Genomic DNA, 19,396 nt, shown 5'->3' on the forward strand with positions numbered 1-19,396 from the left:
GTCCTGCACTCTGGGATGATCGAGAAGAAATCCTGGCCCTTCTCTGTGTGACAACCTTTCAAGAACTTGAAGAGTGCCATCGTTTTCTTGATTTCCAGTGTTTAGAGCCGAGTGCTACTGCTTACAGGGCCAAAAAGGCACCATCCACACACGAGGAGGTTTAAGCTGGCATGGAGAAACACCAAGATTTGCTGAAGTATACAGAAACTTTAGGAAAAAGTCCTAACATGAAGGAACCTAAGCTGCCCAATGAGGCCTGATGGAGCATGCTCAGCGGCCACATAATGTTGACTGACTGTTGGGGAGGTGGAATTGTGTGGGAAGGGGAATGGAATGGAGTACCATGGAAGAGGGCAGCCTAGAACAGTGAACAGGAGCATTCCACACTGTAGCATTTTGTTGTAAGCAAGGATGGGGGAGACAATGGATTCAGTTTGCATTTAAAAGTGAATCTATCAAATTTGCCCTTTCCGAAACAATATGAGAACTGAACAACAGCCATCCTTCGAAATTCACACGTATACAAAGTTTGCGATGCCGTTCTACAGACAACCAACGCTTACAAAAATGTATATATTAGGGGAATGTGTACACAAAAATGAATAAAGCAGTGAAAATGACCTACAAAATGCACTATATGAGGGGAAATTGCTTACAAAACTGTACATTATTCAAAACCGGATACAAAAATGTGTATATTAGTAGAAATTCTCACTAAAATGCTGGTGAACTTACATGAGTATTTTTTTAAAAATCACTAATTGCTGCAGAAATATGGAGAACTGATTTAAGACTAGAAAAATGAAAAACTGAAAGAAACGAAACTGACAGATCCTTCCATGTTGCTGGCCCCACTTTTGATGGCTAAAGCTGATGAAATTGTCTAAATCTGTTAAAAAGCCATTCAAGTCAATAGCAGAGAATCCCACAAGTCAGAGTTGGGAAACCTATGGCTCTCCAGATGTTGCTGGACTACAGCTCCCATCATTCCTGATCATGGGCAATGCTGGGGCTAATGGGAGTTGGAGTCTAACAACATCTGGAGGGTCACAGGTTCCCCAACCCTGCCATAAGTGAATCATGCATAGTACAAAGAACAACATTCTTTTGTTTGCCCTGAATCTACTCCCAAGAAATTTCAATGGATAACCCCAAGTTTTAATATTATGAGAGGTGAAAAATCTCTCTCTAATCAATATCACCCTCATTTCTTTTTCAGCTTCTTATGTATCCATCAGCAACATGACATGGAAGAGAACTTATTTCTTTAAATAAAGAGTCCTCTTTTTTGTGGTTGCAGCATGAACAAACCATCAATACAAAAGCAGTTTTGTGACCTTGATGTTCCAAGTATGTACACCTTGATAAAATCCATAGTCCAGGTATATTTGTCTTCCATCTACTGTATGAATCAATCTTCCTGTTTGTGACTCCGTTGGGGGGAGGGGGGAGCCAGGTTTATTTGAAGTAGTTATATATGTTCTGCCCCCAAACTAACTTAAAATGCGCAGAATTTTATTTTGCAGTGTCTGTTGAAATCAAATGACTATACTGTGAAAATCTGGTGTGTTTTTTTTAAACTGAGAGCAATTTTAACTGAACCCTGTGCTTTTGGTAATAAGGCTAAGGTTGGAAAAAAGATAGATTCTTTTCTTTTTTAAGAAGAAAAAGTAAAAGCATGCATAGGAAAGGGAGCACTTAGAACTAAATACCAAACTAGACAATACAGCAGAAGATCTGTGACAGGATCCCCTGCAAATTGTATAAATGGCAACTGAAGCCAAAAAGGTGAGGAGGGGGGGAGGCAGAAATATTTGGATTGAGACTCAGAACTGGGAGAAGGGGTTAACCTTTTCTCCCCACATGATTTTCCTAGCTGAAAACCCTCCCGTCATTTTCCCTGTGGTGTAAATGATACATCCAACTAAGTTGTACTCTGAGCAGACACAATGAAACAATGAACTTAAATCCAATTATTTCAATGGGTCTACTCTGAGTATGAGCAACAATGGCTATCACCCAATACTTGGCTCAGCAATACTACATACAAGAAATATCCCGAAATTGTTGTTGAACACAAGCTGAATATAAGCCAACAGTGCAATGTGCCTGCAAAAAACCCAAATGCTGTTTTAGGCTGCATTAACAGAAGTATAGTTTCCAAATCATAAGAATTACTACTTCTCCTCTCTTCAGCACTGTTTAGGTCTCATCCTTCAGAGGATGGCAACAAGGATGATCAGGGGACTGGAAACAAAGCCCTATGAGGAGAGACTGAAAGAACTGGGTATGTTCAGCCTTGAGAAGAGAGGAGTATGATAATATGATAGCACTCTTCAAGTACTTGAAAGGTTGTCACACAGAGGAAGGTCAGGATCTCATGGAATAATGGGCTCAAGATACAGGAAGCAGATTTCGACTGAACATCAGGAAAAATTTCCTAACAGTTAGAGCAGTATGACAGAACCAATGACCTAAGGAGCTCTCCAACACTGGAGGTATTCAAGAGGCAGGTGGACAGCCACCTGTCTGGTATGCTTGAATTTGGATTCCTGCATTGAGCAGGGGGTTCGACTCAATGGCATTAGAGGCCCCTTCCGACTCTACTGTTCTATGATTCTATGACCCTAAGGTTTGGAGGGCCAATAGCAGCTTCAGGGAGGCCATTTCAACCATGGAAACAGTGTATGATGACAGAGGGCTAACTTCATGTTGTTTAGTTGCATCTGAAGGAGTAGTCAGAAAGAAATATATCCGACAAATCCTTAAAACAAGCTTGCTAACCATAGCTATAAGTGCAGCAGTGTTAATATGGTTCCTAAAAGCCCTGATCTCTTACCTTGTGCAGGCATAAACCATGCTTATTTTGAAGTTTCAAGCAGCTCTGGGTTCACATTAGGGCAGTGTTTCCCATTATTCTGATAGCAGAGGCACAATTTTGTTCTGTATTAAGCTGGAGGCACACTTTCAGTCTCGTATCTGAAAAGGTTTCCTTTGACAGTGTTTAAGCAGGGCCATCCTAAGACATTTTGTTGCCTGAGCTAAAGTCCACCATTGCATGAACAGAAGCCGACTGGACTGGCAGCTGAATCTTATTTCAGTACTGGTGACTGACAGCATTTTCCAAGGACAGGTTGGGGGCGGGAGAGGGCAGGCTTCTTGGCCTACATAGCTCTGTCCTCCAACTCTTCTCTGTCACTCCCTACCTCTCAGTGTCCACTACTTGAGGTGGTCATCTGACTCTGCCTATGGCCAGTCCTAGGTGTAAGAGTAAGAAACAGTCCAAAATTACTTCTTCATACTTTTTTGTGAGACTGCTGCTTTATTACTTTCTACTCATATTTATTACTGAAACTCATTTGTTTTTATGTATCTATTATTACCTCTGCCTATGGCCAATGGATTAACTCAGGGTGCAGAAGCAAATGTTATGCATTCTGTGGAAGCAAAGGATACCAAATGAACATCATAATTTCTGATTGGTTATTTTAAAATATGTTATGAGCCGCTCTGAATAATTTTTTTATAATGGCAGGGTACATCTAAATGCTCTTAAATAAGCATAAATAAATACAAAATGTTTTGGTGCCCACATTCAAGCTCACATACTAGACGACCCCCAAAATAGAAGACTAGCCCCTGAGAAAATGTTCTAGATTCTTCTGGGTTGTACTGTTCTTGACTGCTTTAAATATGACAATGGGCACATAAAAGAGGGGCCTCTACAGGGTTCCACGTGGCCATGATGTTCAAACCAGGTTGCTGTTATCTCTTGGTATAGCATCAGGTTGCCACCACACACCCACAGTGTGCTAATACTGCATCAATACTCAAATTGCCGGGGGGGGGGAGCAGGAACCCCTTAATGCCTTTATTCCCTTCAATTTTAGCCAACTTATGTTGTCTACATAGCCTTTTCAAACAGTCACTAAGGGGGCCACTACAAAAGCTAAGGAGCCTGCCCTCCTAGCCCCTTTTAATTTGTACATGGCACCACATGCATAAGTGCTGCCAACCCCTATAAATGAGGTGCCAGCTGTGTGGGACCATAAAGGGGTAACTTTACATTGTTAATGCCCAACATCGTGTTTGAATTTTGCCAGCTGATGCCTCCATTTCTTATTATGGAGGGCAGGTTGACTGAGTTATTTGATGGATCACCTGCACCCATACCCAACCTGTGTGTGTGTGTGTTAAGTTCAATGATGGGGGCTTTTCTGATTTTCCCCGCACTATGTTCAGTGAAGTCTGAGGGCACAAGGGAGAGGTCTTTCTCCATGGTGGTCCCATGACATTGGAATTCACTGTCAGGTGACCTCTGTAAAACTACTAAGCTCTTCAGAAAGGCCTCGAAGACCAACTTCTTTCCATTGGCTTATCCACGAGTGACTCTCTGTACTACTATTAAGGTCCTTTGGTTATGGCTGTTTGAAAAAATCTGTGTTTCATCTTTGGGCAGGATGTGGATTTATTATTGCCGGCTTTATTCATGCTGTTAAGTTTTTATGGAAATTTTGGTATTGTATCCTATTTTATTATAGCTGGAATTGTATTTGTATCGGTTATTGTGTAAGCCGTCTAAGTAAGTTTTACTCATAGAGGCGTCCTAGAATTAATTTGAATAAATATATAAATAGCTACTTGTCAAAGTGGCCCTCAGAAATGGAGCATGTCACAGAGGGCTATTGCCATTCAAGCCCTGCTTGTAGGCTTCCCAGAGGCATCAGGTTGGCCTTTGTGGGAAAAGGGAGGTGCTGAGGGAGTGCTCAACTAGACAGGCCTTTGACCTGATCCAGCAGAGCTCTTTTCATATTATGAAACATTGGGACAGGTATATATAAAAAATCATGCTTCTTGGATGCACAGTTTAGGTCATCTACAACTGTAAAACATACATGGCACCCTTTAAGGCAATCCTCAGAGAAACAGAGAATCGTGTGAGTTTGGGGAAATAGCTATTACCCCTGTTAATGTTTAGTGCATGGTTTCAAGGACTGGAGGAACAGAGCATTGGGGGATCAAAGCTTGTTTAGGAAGGAGCACGAGGTTACCCTGAGATCCCATCAGCAGATCCGTCACATGACAGACCCAGAAGCAATTCCAGAACTGCGCCCACGTCAAAGCAGGGAGCTAGCAAGGGAGCTTGGATTTGCTGTTTTTCACAGCTTGAGATAAACACAGGCTGGTGATTGCTATATAAACAGAGAGGAGAGGAGAAGGGAGGAAGGGGATGTGTTGGACTGTGAATGGCATCCCACACGTTTCTTTTTCAGTTGCACTAGCAAAAGAAAAAAAATCAAGACTTTAAACAAAATACTAAATAAGGTGGTGTCAAAGTAACTGACATTCTGAGCCAACCCCTCCCCCAGTGATCCACAAATATAGTAATCAGGTTGCCAGTGGCACACAGAAATTTGATTCTGGCAACTAGCAGGGAAAACTTTGATATATTGTTTCACAGGAGTAACCGTTTTTTTTAAAAAGCCACTAGAAACACAGGGATGCAGAGGGTGCCTCTTTCAAAACGGTACCAGGTTTTGTGGGATGCAGCCTCAGTGTCGCACGTTGAAGGAGAGGTGTCACTACCAAGTCACATGCATGGTTAGGGGAAGGGTCACAGCACAGCAGTAGAGCATCTGCTTTGCATGCATAAAGTCCCAAGTTCTCCATGTTGGGTGTGAGAATGTCCTCCGTCTGAAACCCTGGAGAGCCATTGCCAGCCATTGTGGATGATGCTGCACCAGGTGAACCAGTGGTCCGACGTGGTATCAGGCAGCTTCCTAAGCTCCTGTCTTGCCCTGAAAAATTCCCTTATTGGGCAGCAGGTACAAAAGGAACATACTTTCTGTTCCATGGAGATGAACTGTACGGAAACAGAGCCACATGGGCTACATGAAACCATGGTTGGCTATCAAGCTCAGTCAGAACGTGTTGAACTCCTGCAAGAAGTGGAATTCTTTGATCTGTATATTGTAGCCGTGCTGGCTAGGGCTGACGGGAGTTGTAGTCCAAACCATCTGAAGGGCACCAGGTTGAGGAAAGCTGGTATATCACATCTGCACCCATTTGCCTATTTACAACATTTATTCTGCTTTTGCTAATCATGGGAAGAGTCAAGGAAGGGCACACTCTCATCTCTGGAAACCCACTCCCCTCTGGCTTCTGAGATATTTAAGGCTAACATGGATGAAGAAAGAAAATGAGGCAATGTACCTTGATGGCAAACTGGGTGCAGGTCTTCTCATCCGGTTGGTAAGAAACACAAAGCATCACTAATCCCAGTATGGCTACGATGCAGACCTACAAAAGGTAAAGTTAGACTGCAATTAAATTTTAAGAACTGGGGGTGGGGTAAGGGCACTTAAATTAGACTTGAATTATTGTACTATCATCCCCCTGACCAAAATGCCCAGAGTGATCGTGAGATAGAGAGTAAAATCAAGGAGGCATCAAAAGGGGAAATGCTGTAGAAGTAGGTGACTTCAATTAGCCTCACATAGACTGGGTACATGCTCCAGTCATTACAAAGGAGTAAATTCTTAGATACTCCAGAACAGTTGGTTATGGCAACCTTAGACGTGGTGCAAGATGTTGAACAAGAAGAGTAACCACAGTGCTATCAAATTCAACAAATACGTAAGCGGACAATCCAAAACATTTGACTTGGAAAAAATTAACTTCCCCAAAATTAGGGGATTTGTAAACAAGAAGTTAAAAGACAAGTCAAGAGGGTAATATCTCCCCAAAATGTTTGGGGATTGCTCGAAGCCACAATAATAGAAACTTAGCAAGCATATATACCGCGGGTCAGGAAAGGTGCCATCAGGTCCAAGAAGATGCCAGCATGGTTAATGAGCAGAGTCAAAGCAGCTAGGCCTTCCTCTGTGTATCCCACTAAGATACGCAGAGTAGACCCACAGAAACGAACCCACTGTACCTTAGTTACACATGTCCATTGATTCTACTCTGAGCATGACATAGGGCAGAGACAGATTTACTGTTCTGCTGGTTCCAGTGCGTCTCCACCTCTGTTTTCTGAAAACAGGCACATGAAACCAGTCAAACTCTGCCCCTTTTTACTCTAAACCTTGGTCAGATCAGCTCAAGTGCTTTTTTAATAATTCAGCTTCAGACAGGTTTCACATCATCAACCTGTTGCCCCTCCAGGTGTGGCCAATGGAAACACTTTGCTGTAGGTTCAGGCAGAGACAGTGACCGGCCTAACACTTTGCTATGGGTGGTCCTGAAAGGTCTGAAGTCAGCTGTGAGGAAGGGAGATGTGTCCAGCTGAGGGCAGAGTCATTTCAAAACACAGCCAGAAAGAACATTCTCACTGCTTCAGAAGCAACTAGTGTGCCTACAGCAAAGCATTTCCATTGGTCACACCTGGAAGGGCAATGGGTTGGTCTGCCAGTCAGTTGCGAAATCTGACTGAAGCTAATTTAAACAAAAAAAAACAACAACAACACTCGAGCTGATCCCACCTGGTTTTAGAGTAAAAAGGGGCAGGGTTTGACTATGGTGTGTGCCCCAGTTTTCAGAAAACAGAGGTGGAGACGCACAACAGCAAGTGTGTCTCTACCCTAAATTACAACCCTTAATCTATATCTGTCACTGACAGAGCTATCAGGGGAAGCAATACTATTGAAACTGACGATCCCTGTAGGGGTGGTCCTCAGAGCCTTACAGAGCAACTATTTTTCAGGTTTAATCCTCTGTTTATTTACCATCTATATGAAGCTTTTAATCCAATTAACATCTACATAATGCTGAACTCTTACAAACTCATATATAGCTACAGTCAAATGGTAAATAAACCTCAGTTGCAGAAGCAGCTGAAGAGCTGAACAACAGCTATACATCAGGCTGGGCCCACTTTCAGCTGGTTTACGGGGGGGGGGAAGAGCTGGCACCAACCGTTCTGTATACAGAGAAACAAGGGAGCGAGCCATGAGCATGTCCACCTATCCCCCCAAACACACAGTTTGCCTGGTATGGAGCCCGCATGTGCACAGGCCCATCTACATAATCATCCATCCTTGCAGAAATCATAGCCAACTACTGATTGATTTGACTGACAGAAATATTTAAAATCAGTCTTGCATTGTGCAGTTTCCACAGTGGCGTACAATCTTGGAACAAAAAAGTTCAATTATAATATAATCCGAATCACCACAGCAAAATGTAAGTGGTGGTAGGTAAGAGTGGCTGTGTACTGATGGTGGGAAGGGGGAGAGAGGCAATTTTCACTGATTCCTTGTGCCCCCCCATGCCCCTTCAAAATCTACTCAGGAGGAGACCCTTCAGAGCCAGTTGGAGGGGCAGGGCTTTAAAGGGATTGCTGAAAATTCCCTCCCCCCTCACTTCCATTGATGGACTGAGGTGGAGGGACAGAATGGAGGAGCTTTCATTCATGCAAACCCTCCGCTGCAATTTGAAATGGCACTGCTCAGTCTCAGGTTTACCACCAGAATGCCACAAACTTTCATGTCTGCCCTTTCCTATTCAATGTTCAGTCCCATGTCAAAAACCCAAAATTCTAGAAATGCCAGAAGTGTAATGGAAGAAAACTGAAGAAATGTATTCAAATTGCCTCATTTATTCTGACATCAGTTTTTGGAAGATGGTGGGTTTTAAAAAATTTTTAATGGCAACACTCTTGATTCCTATGTTCCCGCTATAGAACTGTCCTACTTATGACCTTGAAGACAAGAGATGGTTAAACCATAAATTAGCTCATAGATTTATTCTCAATTTTTTGAATCTTATTACAGTAAGTCAAGGGTTGTTTTTTTTAAAAAAAAGGGTAATGAATTCCAGTTTTGCGTGCTGGGAACATTTTGCTCTTGTTGCTTCACCGGCTAAATTCCCCTTCATTCATGCTAATGGACTAAAGCACTTGATTTTCAGCACGGAACACTGTGACAGTTTTGCCACTAATAAAGCAAAGATTCCTTCAATAAATCAGGCTCTATTTAGCACATTAGCACTCTCCCTTCACTCTTCTGTCATAGTATGTTAGCAGCAGTCATGAGGACAAAGTCACCCCTGAGGTAATCCCAACAGGGATTCACAGGGATGAGCATAGTCTATTATCTCTAGCTAACTACCCTGGGAAAAAAGTCTTGGTTTCAAAGTTCTTATAGCTAAGTGGAATGTTAATAAAACACTAGTGGGGAGAGGGGGGAGAGAGCGCACTTGAGTGGGATGTTGCTAAAACAAGCACGCTGGTTTTTTTTACACCATATCGTCTCTGTGTTCTGCTTCACTGCCAAGAAAGGAACCATTGCTCATTTCTGCCTTAATAAGCTAACGCCAAGAAGGAGCACAGTCTGCTCCAGAAGAAAAAAGCACAGTCTGCTCTAGAATACAAACATTTTGTTTTGGGAGACAGACATATGATACCCCATTGCCCCTTTTATAATGTGGCTCATTTGGTGCACTGATCTTATCACTTTCAGAGCAGGTTAGCAAAACGAAGTGTGGCACTTTCAGATAAGCACACCAAGTACCTTCAGCATGTTGTTCCCTTGTGCTGTCCTGACTGTTCCAGGGTGCACACCTGCGTGAGGAGGGCGATTACAGATATGGCTGGAGTCTAGAATGCTGCCACCGCAACATACACACGTTTAACTTCTAGATGCTTGGGGGATGGGCCTAAAAGCAATTCTAGTGCATTGTGTGCACACTAACATTTTATTTTTATTTAAAATTTTAAAAAATCCCCCCAAACGTCCCCAAGGGAAAAGAAAAACCACACAGGATCAGGATTTACCAGGGCCAGGTATTAGAAAACATGAAGAGCTGGGACATATGTCAGAGTTTAAAAGGGGAAGGAGGCATGCAAGAGATTGAAGAGAGAAGAGAGCAAGATTGTCAGAGAGGTTCAAAGTCACAGTGTTGGATCTATTCACAATTAAATTGCTAAACGGCAGCACATTTAAAAAACGTTAACCTTGTCTTTTTTATTTTGTTGATGCTTCATAATGCCTACACAGCAAGATAGACCAGACAGAAACCATTTTAAAAGAAAAGCACACACAGAGATTGGCACCTTTGGTGTGCACATTTGGTACACAGACCCAACTGTTTATAGCAGCCTTGTATTTAAGCACTTGCCTGGTAGCCATCGGCCACAAGGAATTCCACGCAGGTAAGCAAGCAGGTTGTCAGAATAAATAGAGATTGGGGGCTCCATCCCTCTGCTGTGCCCAGCAGAGAAAACGTGGGAGGATCCCTCTCCTCCATGCCCACCGCAGACATGCAGGGGGCTGCTGGAGGAGGCACAGAGATCTCCCTTCTTCCCCAGCAGACTAGTAAAATATGTTGCAGGCTAGTAATTTTTGTGGGCTTATTTAAAAGGCTGATTTATCACGATAACCCCTGCCTCCACTTCACCCTGTTGTGCAAAACTAGCAAGCTCACCAGAGATAGCCGAGCCAGGGAAAACGCCAGAAAAACTAGTTTGGGGAGAAGCAAAGGCAACTGTTACTGTGACTGAGAACAGGACCTATTTGTAGGGAGGGCCCCTTGCTCCTTGGAGTCATCCCTGTCCACAGCGATTTGGTCTGCGCAGCTAACTACACACTACATGCAAATTTGTGTTCTGCTATGCCTGCACAGTATTTTTGGCGAGAGGGAGGAATTGGGGTGGAGATGCGGTAGGAGAGGAAGGGAGCCTGTTTCTCCACTCAGATCTTGCCCCCACCATGACTTTTCCTCCCACTAGACTCCAAAAGCATATTTGATTAGTAACTCACGAAACATGAAAGTGGGGCAACTCCATTCCCTCTCCCCACTTTTCCCTAAATGGTAACTCTGAGCAGTACAGAGTTGTCTGAGTTCTTGTATCCTGTAGTTTGGTGGGACCTGTGATGCTTTTATAGTAAACAGTGATACTGTGGAATTGTAATAGAGAGACTTCTAGACTGTCGCTATTTTGGGGTGAGATTCAATTACATACCAGAAAGTTCATGTTAATTGGGAGGTCATGCACAACAAACCCACTTCCCCAAAAGACTGGACTTTTTGTGATAAGTGAGGAGGAAATGCACTGAAAATGCAGTGTCATCTAATATCCCCACAAACAAATCAGAATGAATGTACATTAAACAGCCAATGTCATCTCTCATCTTCCCCCAAACAAATCAGGATGAATGCTCAATAAGCAAGGTTGTCAGGAAGTGCCCCAAGTGAAAAGACTCTGCTTTGAACTGTAGTGTTTCTAAACACATGCATTTCAGACAGGCCTTTCTATGCATCACATCAAACTGTACGTTAATGTTTATAATATGTTTTTAAAAGCCTTTTCTTTCATTTTATTGCTTTAAAGCAGTTTTTTACACAATGCATGGATTAAAAAAAAAGTTAAGCCTTGGAAAGTGCCTGTCCAAAGATGGTTAGTTGCACAGAGATCACTTCCAATCCCTGCAGTCCCAGTATGTAGGTTACTTTGGCCAATGCTGGCCCATGTGGCTGATGAGTACATGCCAGCAGTCAGTACAATCTATGCCACAAATTCTGAGATGTCCTATGGAAAAATATACTTATGGTTTTGTGGGTTCTCTAATTGGTGCAAAAGCACTCTTTGGGAATGCAAGAGGTTCCACTATGGGAACACCCAAATAAAAGATGAAATCAGATCTGGATTGGACTGACATGAAATCTCTTTGGGCTAATTTTATGATGCATAAAAGTAATAAACATGAGCTGAGGTGGAGCTTTGATAACGTGGGCAAACAGAGCCAGCAGCTTTGAAATTCTATCTTGTCCCATTGTTTCCTATGGATAGCGAATCCAACTTTGGAAATTGTTACATTCTTTGCCTCCGCATTTTCTCTGTGGAAAGGAGTTCCATAGCTCAGTTTCCTTCATACTAAGTACAGATATTGGTTCTGGAGATGTGACTCAGCCTCCCCATTTTAGGCAAAATTTGCTGATCCAGAGGCCTTAAGGGGAGAAGGCTTTTTCTTTTATCTGTTTCCCTTCCCACTCCCACATACTATAATTTCTTCTTTCATTCAACTTTCACATAACTTGTATCCTAATGCCTCCCCAATCTGCCAGTTTCTTTAATTCCTCCTTTCTGATCTTTTACATTATTTTCCCCAGAACAGCTGTCCTCTCTTTGCTATTCCCAGGGTGTTTACATATTATTAAATATTAACCTTTTGCCTCACTTTCTACTTTTTTCTGGGCCTTTACTCTCAGAGGAGGGAGACCTTCCTTCCCTTCTTCCCCCTGAACGTCTCTGTCTCCTGGCCAACTTTACTCAGCATGCATGGAGCTGCTGGTGCTGGCAGGCAAGCATGGAGACCGTGAGCAGACTGTGGCACTGAGGCTTGCCTGAAAATGTTCCAAGGCCCACTGGTGAGTCCTGGTCCACAATTTGAGAAACACAATTTGGGTGGTATTTAATGCTAGTCTACTCAGAGCAGATGCGTTGAAGTTAATAGACATGGCTAACTTAGGTTCATTAATTAATTTCAGTGGGTTTAGTCTGAGTCGGACTTCACTGAATACTTTTGCTTTATAACTTTCCTTCTAAGAGGGCTAGAGACTTTAAAAAAAAAAAAGGAAAGCTCAGATTCTGGGCATCCTTGCAGACAATTGCATCATTATAATCTAGTGTGGACTGTGTGACTTTGGGCCAGTCACTATTTCTCAGCCTCATCTACCTCACAGAGTTCTTGTGAGAATAACCAAAAGGAGGAGAACCATGCATACCACCTTGAGCTCCTTGGAGGAAAGTTAGGCTATAAATGACAATCAAATCAAACCACACAGCCTCCCAGGTAGTTTGCACTTAGCTGTGATTCATCACATTGCAAGTAATCCAGTGACGTACACGCAAGTGTGAACCAGCCTTAATAGCCTTGAATTTGGGTGATAAACTAATTCACTCCCTAGTCCCACTGGATCAAGAGTTCTTGGCTGAAAATAGGAAACATAAGAATATTTTAACAAAAGCACTTACTGCACTTTAATATTCTGTAAAACCTAAATTGGCTAAGATGTAGAATTGATTCTAAATGGCTACCTTACATGAGCAACATTCACCCTTGGCACAAATGGGCAGGAGAGGGGCTTAGGTGTTTTCAGTATCATGTGTAGCAAGCAGCATTAAGAATGTAAGCAGAGCCCTGCTGGGTCAGGCCAGAGGCCCATCTAGTCTAGCATCCTGTCTTCACAGTGGCCAACCAGATACCTGGTAGCTCAGGAGACAAGCAAGACATGAGCACACTAGCACTCTCCCCATGTCTTATACGAAGTTCTGATAAATCTAGCTCAGTAGAAGCTTTCAGGGGGTTTGGACAGGAGTTTTTCCCAGCAGTGCCAGGAGATACCAGGGACTGAACCTGGGACCTTCAGTTACAACATGTGTCCTCTACCACTGAGCTGTGGCCTGGTCACAGAGATGACACAGATTCATTGCCTTTTTACTCACAGTCTCAGCGAAGTCAACCACACCATGAGTTTGATGTGGTGGACAGAGTGCTGAATGTGGACTAGGAAGTCCTGGATCCAAATCCTCAGTCAGGGAGCTCACTGTGATCTTGGGCCAGTCACTATTCCTCAGCTTAATCTACCTCACAGAGCTGTTGTGGGGCTAAAATGGGTGAGCCACTTTTCTTCATCCTAATCTGCTTTGCATGGTTCCACTGAAATGAGGCAGGGGGAGGGAGGGAAAGGGAGACTACATGTGGCACCTTGAGCTCCTTGGAAGAAGGGTGGGATAAAAAGCACATATAATGCCACCCTTTAGCATGACCAAGAGTGAGGCACATGGGCATTGCTATTATGCAAACGGAAGATGGCTTAGATATCTATTTCTCCCACCAATTCTATGGGATAATACACAACCTGTAACATCCCACACTCAGGAAGGAGTACTGTGATCAACAGGGTCACATTTAGGCCCCAATCTGTGTCCCTGCGTTTATGACTTTATTTTCTCATTCATGCTTGTCATTCCTGAGGAACTGGAGGCCATATTTGGTTATCATCATCATTTATTAAATGTATATGCCGCCCTTCCAGAAGGAGTCCAGGGTGACAAACAAATGAAAAAACACTAAAAACATATATAAAACATAATAAAAACAAAACATCTTAAATACAAAACATCTTAATTTAAAAATTTTTTTAAAAAAACATCCTTTAAAACAATTCCAACACAGATGCAGCTGGGATAAGGTCTCCTCTTAAAAAGAGGAAGGTCTTCAGCAGATGCCAAAAAGACAACACTTGTTTAATATTTAAGGGGAGGGAATTCCAAAGGATAGGTGCCACCGCACTATAGGCCTGATTCCTATACTGTGTGGAACGGACCTCCTAATGAGATGGTATCTACAGGAGGCCTTCACAGTGTGGTGTAGTGGTTAAGGTGCTGGACTATGACCTGGGAGACCAGGGTTCGATTCCGCACACAGCCATGAAGCTCACTGGGTGACCTTGGGCCAGTCACTGCCTCTCAGCCTCAGAGGAAGGCAATGAATACCGCTTAGCATGAAAACCCTATTCATAGGGTTCCATAAGTCGGAATCGACTTGAAGGCAGTACATCACTTGCAGAGTGCAGTGATCAAGTGAGTATATAAGGGGTAAGATGATCTTTCAGGTATCCTGGTCCCAAACTGTGTAGGACTTTATACACTAAAACCAGCACCTTGAACTTGGCCCAGCACCTAATAGGCAACCAGTGCAATTCTTTCAGCAGCAGGGTAACATGTTAGTGATATCCTTCAGTTGTGTTGCCGCATTTTGCACCAGATACAGCTTCCAAATCAACCTCATGGGGAGCCCCACATAGAGCACATTACAGTAATCCAGCTTAGAGGCTACCAGTGCATGGACAACAGTGGTCAGGCTATCCCACCCCAGAAACAGCCGCAGCTATCTTACCAGCCAAAGGTAGTAAAAGGCACTCCTATCCACTGAGGTCACCTGGGCCTCTAGCGACAAAGATGGATCTAGGAGCACCCCCAGACTACAAACCTGCTATTTCAGAGGGAGTACGACCCCATCCAAAGCAGGCAATTGACCAATTATCAGAACCTGGAAACCACGTACAGTGCCTCTGTTTTGCCAGGATTCAGTTTTGTTTATTGGCCCTCATCCAGCCCACCATCAAGTCCACCATCACTGGTCCAGGGCTTGCACAGCCTCTCCCAATTCAGATGTTACCAAAAAATAGAGTTGGGTATTATCAGCTTACCGCTGACCCCACAGCACAACTGTCAGGCGGCCAAAAGACAATCACCCAATGCTATTCTCTGAAAATGACCCTGGAGGTAGGATCAGAACCACTGTAAAACAGTGCTGCCAATACCCATCTCACCAAGTTGGCTCAAAAACCTCACCCCAAATCTCCTAATGACCACTCCCAATAGTTTCATATAGATGTTACCAGCTTTGGAGACAAGATGGTACCCTGCGGCTCAGAAGGATACCATGGTCAATTGCATTAAAAGCCACTGAGAGATCAAGTAAGATTAACCGGGTCACACTCCCCGTCCTTCTCCCGATAAAGGTCATCCATCAGGGAAACCAAGGCTGATTCAGGCTGTGAACACACTAGTCGCCAGAGAAAAGCATTTCCATTAGCCACACCCAGAGGGGGAACGGGTTGATCTCTTTGAACATTCAAGCTGCTCCCACCAGGTTTTACAGGAAAAGGGGACAGCATTTGACTAGCGTCGTGTGCCCCCATTTTCAGGAGAGGTGGAGACGCACTGGAACTAGCAGAACAATGAGTGTGTTTCTACCCTCAGTTCCATAAACAGGCCTGAACCCAAAACAGAATGGGTCAAGATAATCTGTTTCATCCAAGAGTACAATTGCTATGCCACAACCCTGTAGATCACCTTCTCTAAAAAGGGAGTATTTGCGACTGGGCAGTAGTTGTCACAAACCAACGGGTCTACGGCAGGCTTTTTCAGAAGCAGCCGGATCACCATCTCTTTCAGGGCAGCTTGGACCACTCTCTCCCGCAAAGACACATTGACCACACCCTGGATCCACTTGGTCATACCCCCTCAGCAAGCTCTAATAAGCCAAGAAGGTCAAGGGCTGAGAAGACACATTAAGAGACCACGGATAATACAAAAACCTCCACTGGTCAGATACTTAAGGATGCAATGGAGGCTGAGAAGTGGGCATTCTTCACCACACTCACTGCCACACAGTAGGCATGGTTATGTTGTTTCATTTGTGCCCAGTCAGCCTCACAGCTTGTCTTTCACCACTTGTGCTCTAGCCGTCTTCCAGCCTGTTTAACTGCCCCTAGTTGATTGGTGTACCAGGGTGCAAAATGGGCTCCACAATTCCAGAGAGGGCCACCGTGTCAAGAGCCTGATGTGTCTCGTTCCACAGAGTGACAAGGGCTTCAACTGGTTCACCTGCTCTATCAACTGGAGACACACACCCCTGGCATCCAGAAATCCAGTTAATTCCATTAGTCTCTGGGGGTGGACCATCTTAATCTACTCACCACCCCTGCAGGGGAAGATTGGAGCCATAAATCCATCCTTCACCAGTAAGGGATCTCACAATGACAATGGGGTAACATCCATCTCCCTTATCTCCAGACTACCCCCCCTCCCTCTGGAGCAAAAACCAAATAGAGTGTGTGCTCTGCCCTATGTGTCAGACTGGTGACAACAACTTGAGACCCATGGTCGTCATGAAGGCCATGAGGTCCCAAGCTGGAACACTAGAGGCAGCCTCAACATGGTTATTGAAATCACTCAGGCAATCGTTCTGAGCTCCTCCAACACCACAGCCAAGATGGGCTCCGCCAGCTCAGCTGGCAGCAGGGTGGACGGTACAGCAGCAGCAACCCCAGTTTACCATCTCCTTGGCCTGACACCAGGTTCAGGGCCACAGCAACTCCTCCCCACCTCACTCGTCCCTGCAGCCTGTGCAGATGTTGCACTGAGTGTCCAGGTGGGCAAATCTGGGTCAGATCAACTCCTCCCAGCTCACTTACCCAGGTCCCAGTAATACACATCACAGCGGACCCTCATCCATGATCAAATCATGGATGAGTGTAGTTTTATTGTGAACATATCTGGTGTTACACACAGTAGATGAGCAATCAGGAACGAGCCCACCCATGGGAGGAGTGTGAGGGAGGAGCAAGGTATAGATAGTCTTCCATGGTTATGGGGGAAGTTAGGGGCAGAGACAGTCTTGGGAAAACAAGCTAGGTGCCCTCTCTTGTTCTGTCTGAGGAAACTCCCTCAGTGATCAAGGGTGTCTGTGGGGAGGGGGGCTCTTGCCCCCTCCGAATTCTAAATGAAATGGTGTGTGGAGTGGGTTGCCAATGACCTGTAGTAACAATTAATAGAACTTGCCCCCCCCATATATCTGCAGACAATTGTCAGTGTTGGATGGAAGGGAATGGGGAAAGGTGGCAGGCTGGAGGAGACTGTCAGTTTTCCTCCCCCTTCCCCGTCAAATTTGGTGGGCCTTTAGCTAATTATAAATGATAAAAACAGCAATATATGCCATATGGAACATGCTTTTAATTTTAAAATAAAGTAAGTATGGCGGGTTGGGGGTGATCTGATGACCTGATTATAATACCCAGAATGAACCCCCAGATTCTGTCACTCACTTGAAAGATGCACTCCTGTTGAAGAAAACATATTTTGAAAAATGCGTATGGTGCAGAAAAGTAGCTCAAGAGAGAACCACACACACACACAGCCAGGCGGAGCCTCGTGCCTCTCCCTCCAGCTCTCTATTGCATCAACACAAATCGCTTCCGAGGGACACACCCGCGCCTGGGCTGAGCGTGCATGCAGTCGCCCAGATCATACTGTCCCCGACGGATCACGTGCTTATGCATGATCACAAATAGCCTTATCAGTCGCTCCCGTCCTCTTTACTATTCACGGTATGAGGCACCAAGGCAGCGGGTCACTGGCGACTTAGAATTTTCTGGCTCTGCCTGGTGGGGCACATCTTCATTTAAAATAAAATAAACTTGCTTACGTTAATTTCAAATTTAACTCTTCAGATCTGCTGCAAGTGCCAAAAGTGCCATCGGCTGTGGCAAAGGCTTGAGGAGGGAGCGAGGGAAGAAGCACAAAACAGGTTAAATCACAGCCGCTTAAAAAAAAAACACTAATCGCAGCGTGGAAGCAACAAGATGTTGTATACATTTTCCCGCTCAATTAGAAATATATCAGATCAAAATTTTACTTTTGTTCTTTTGTCTTATTCACCTTCATTTGGCAGGGTATAACCACACACCTCTTTTCACCCAGGGAACATCATCCCTGCTTTGCAACCGGCAAAGAGGTATGCTAAATTATACACCAGGTGCCTACTAGTAAACATCGCGTGTTATTTCCCCGCCTCCCAAGTGTTCTATGGTACTTGCTATACAATAATTAGCATATATCCATTTCAAAAGTAGTGGGCTTTTTTTACCATGTAAAGAAAAGACATAAAAATCACTGCGGGGCACTTTTTTTTTTAAGAGTTAGCTTAGGTCAAGAAGACTTAGAAGGGTAAAGTAGGGCATGCAACTGGTTAGTCGTAAGTGGAGCACCATTTCATGCAAGTTGGCATTCATGTTGGCAAAGGCGCTTCGAATGGTAGAAACAGACTTGTATGCTTACAATTATGCCAGCCCAATATGGAGTGTCTCTGACTAGCAAAGAAGAGCTGATGCCTGCCATAATGAAGCCCAGCACTGTTACAGAGGCGCCTAAAGCCAGCTGCAACAAAGCAACCAGCAGCGGGAATCGGCAGCCACAGCACGTGTGAGCTTCCTCTTCCTGGCCCGCTTTGGGATCCCCGTTGGCTTTCTTCTTTTTCATTGCTGCTTCTTGCTCCTTGGCGGGCTCGTTGCTTTTCTCTTTTTCGGCTTTCCCTGCCTGGTTCAGGTTATTAGGGGACGTGTTGGTCTGACCGTTCTTCTCTTCTTTTCCCATGTTGATAAGCTACTTTTTTTTAATTGGCCGATGGGCGTGTTTTGGGGGGTTGTTCCCCCCCCTAAATTGCCCCCACTCGAAGCTTCCCTTTGTGCTGGCTGACTCGTTTCTGGTATTTGAATCGAAGAGGCTGAACAAATATGGAAAACATTTAGAACAGATTGTCAGAGCTTCCAAACGCCACATATAGCCCCGAGAAGAGGGGGAATCGAGGGGGGTTACGAACTGCCGACATGCACAAGCGGATCGCAGGCTCTTTGGATGGTGTGGTTGCTTGAGGGAGGCTTGCACGTGAGAACGAATGCGGCTTGGGCGTGGGTGGATTTGGTGGTCGCCGCGCAATTAGCGTGCAATAATTCCGCACTCGGTTCAGAAATGCCGTCGAATGAGGACTCTCTGCCTGTCTCGTCTGAGAAAAGACAAAAGAATTCTCATGTTAAGGGATAGTAG

At 44.3% G+C, this 19,396-nt stretch overlaps 1 protein-coding gene across 2 annotated transcripts in view; it reads right to left on the minus strand.

The window, feature by feature from the left end:
- Positions 1–19,396, minus strand: part of SSPN (sarcospan) — a 42,568-nt gene that overhangs the window by 14,563 nt on the left and 8,609 nt on the right. For both annotated transcript variants that reach the window (XM_061582230.1, XM_061582231.1), the window contains exons 2-3: positions 18,632–19,355; positions 6,214–6,300 (exon numbers count right to left, since the gene is read on the minus strand). In XM_061582230.1, coding sequence (XP_061438214.1) covers positions 6,214–6,300; positions 18,632–18,946 — 402 coding nt within the window. In that variant the 5' untranslated portion in view covers positions 18,947–19,355. The remainder of the gene's footprint in view (positions 1–6,213; positions 6,301–18,631; positions 19,356–19,396) is intronic.

This window comes from Rhineura floridana, chromosome 8 (genome assembly GCF_030035675.1).
Source record: "Rhineura floridana isolate rRhiFlo1 chromosome 8, rRhiFlo1.hap2, whole genome shotgun sequence".
Classification (NCBI taxonomy): domain Eukaryota; kingdom Metazoa; phylum Chordata; class Lepidosauria; order Squamata; family Rhineuridae; genus Rhineura; species Rhineura floridana.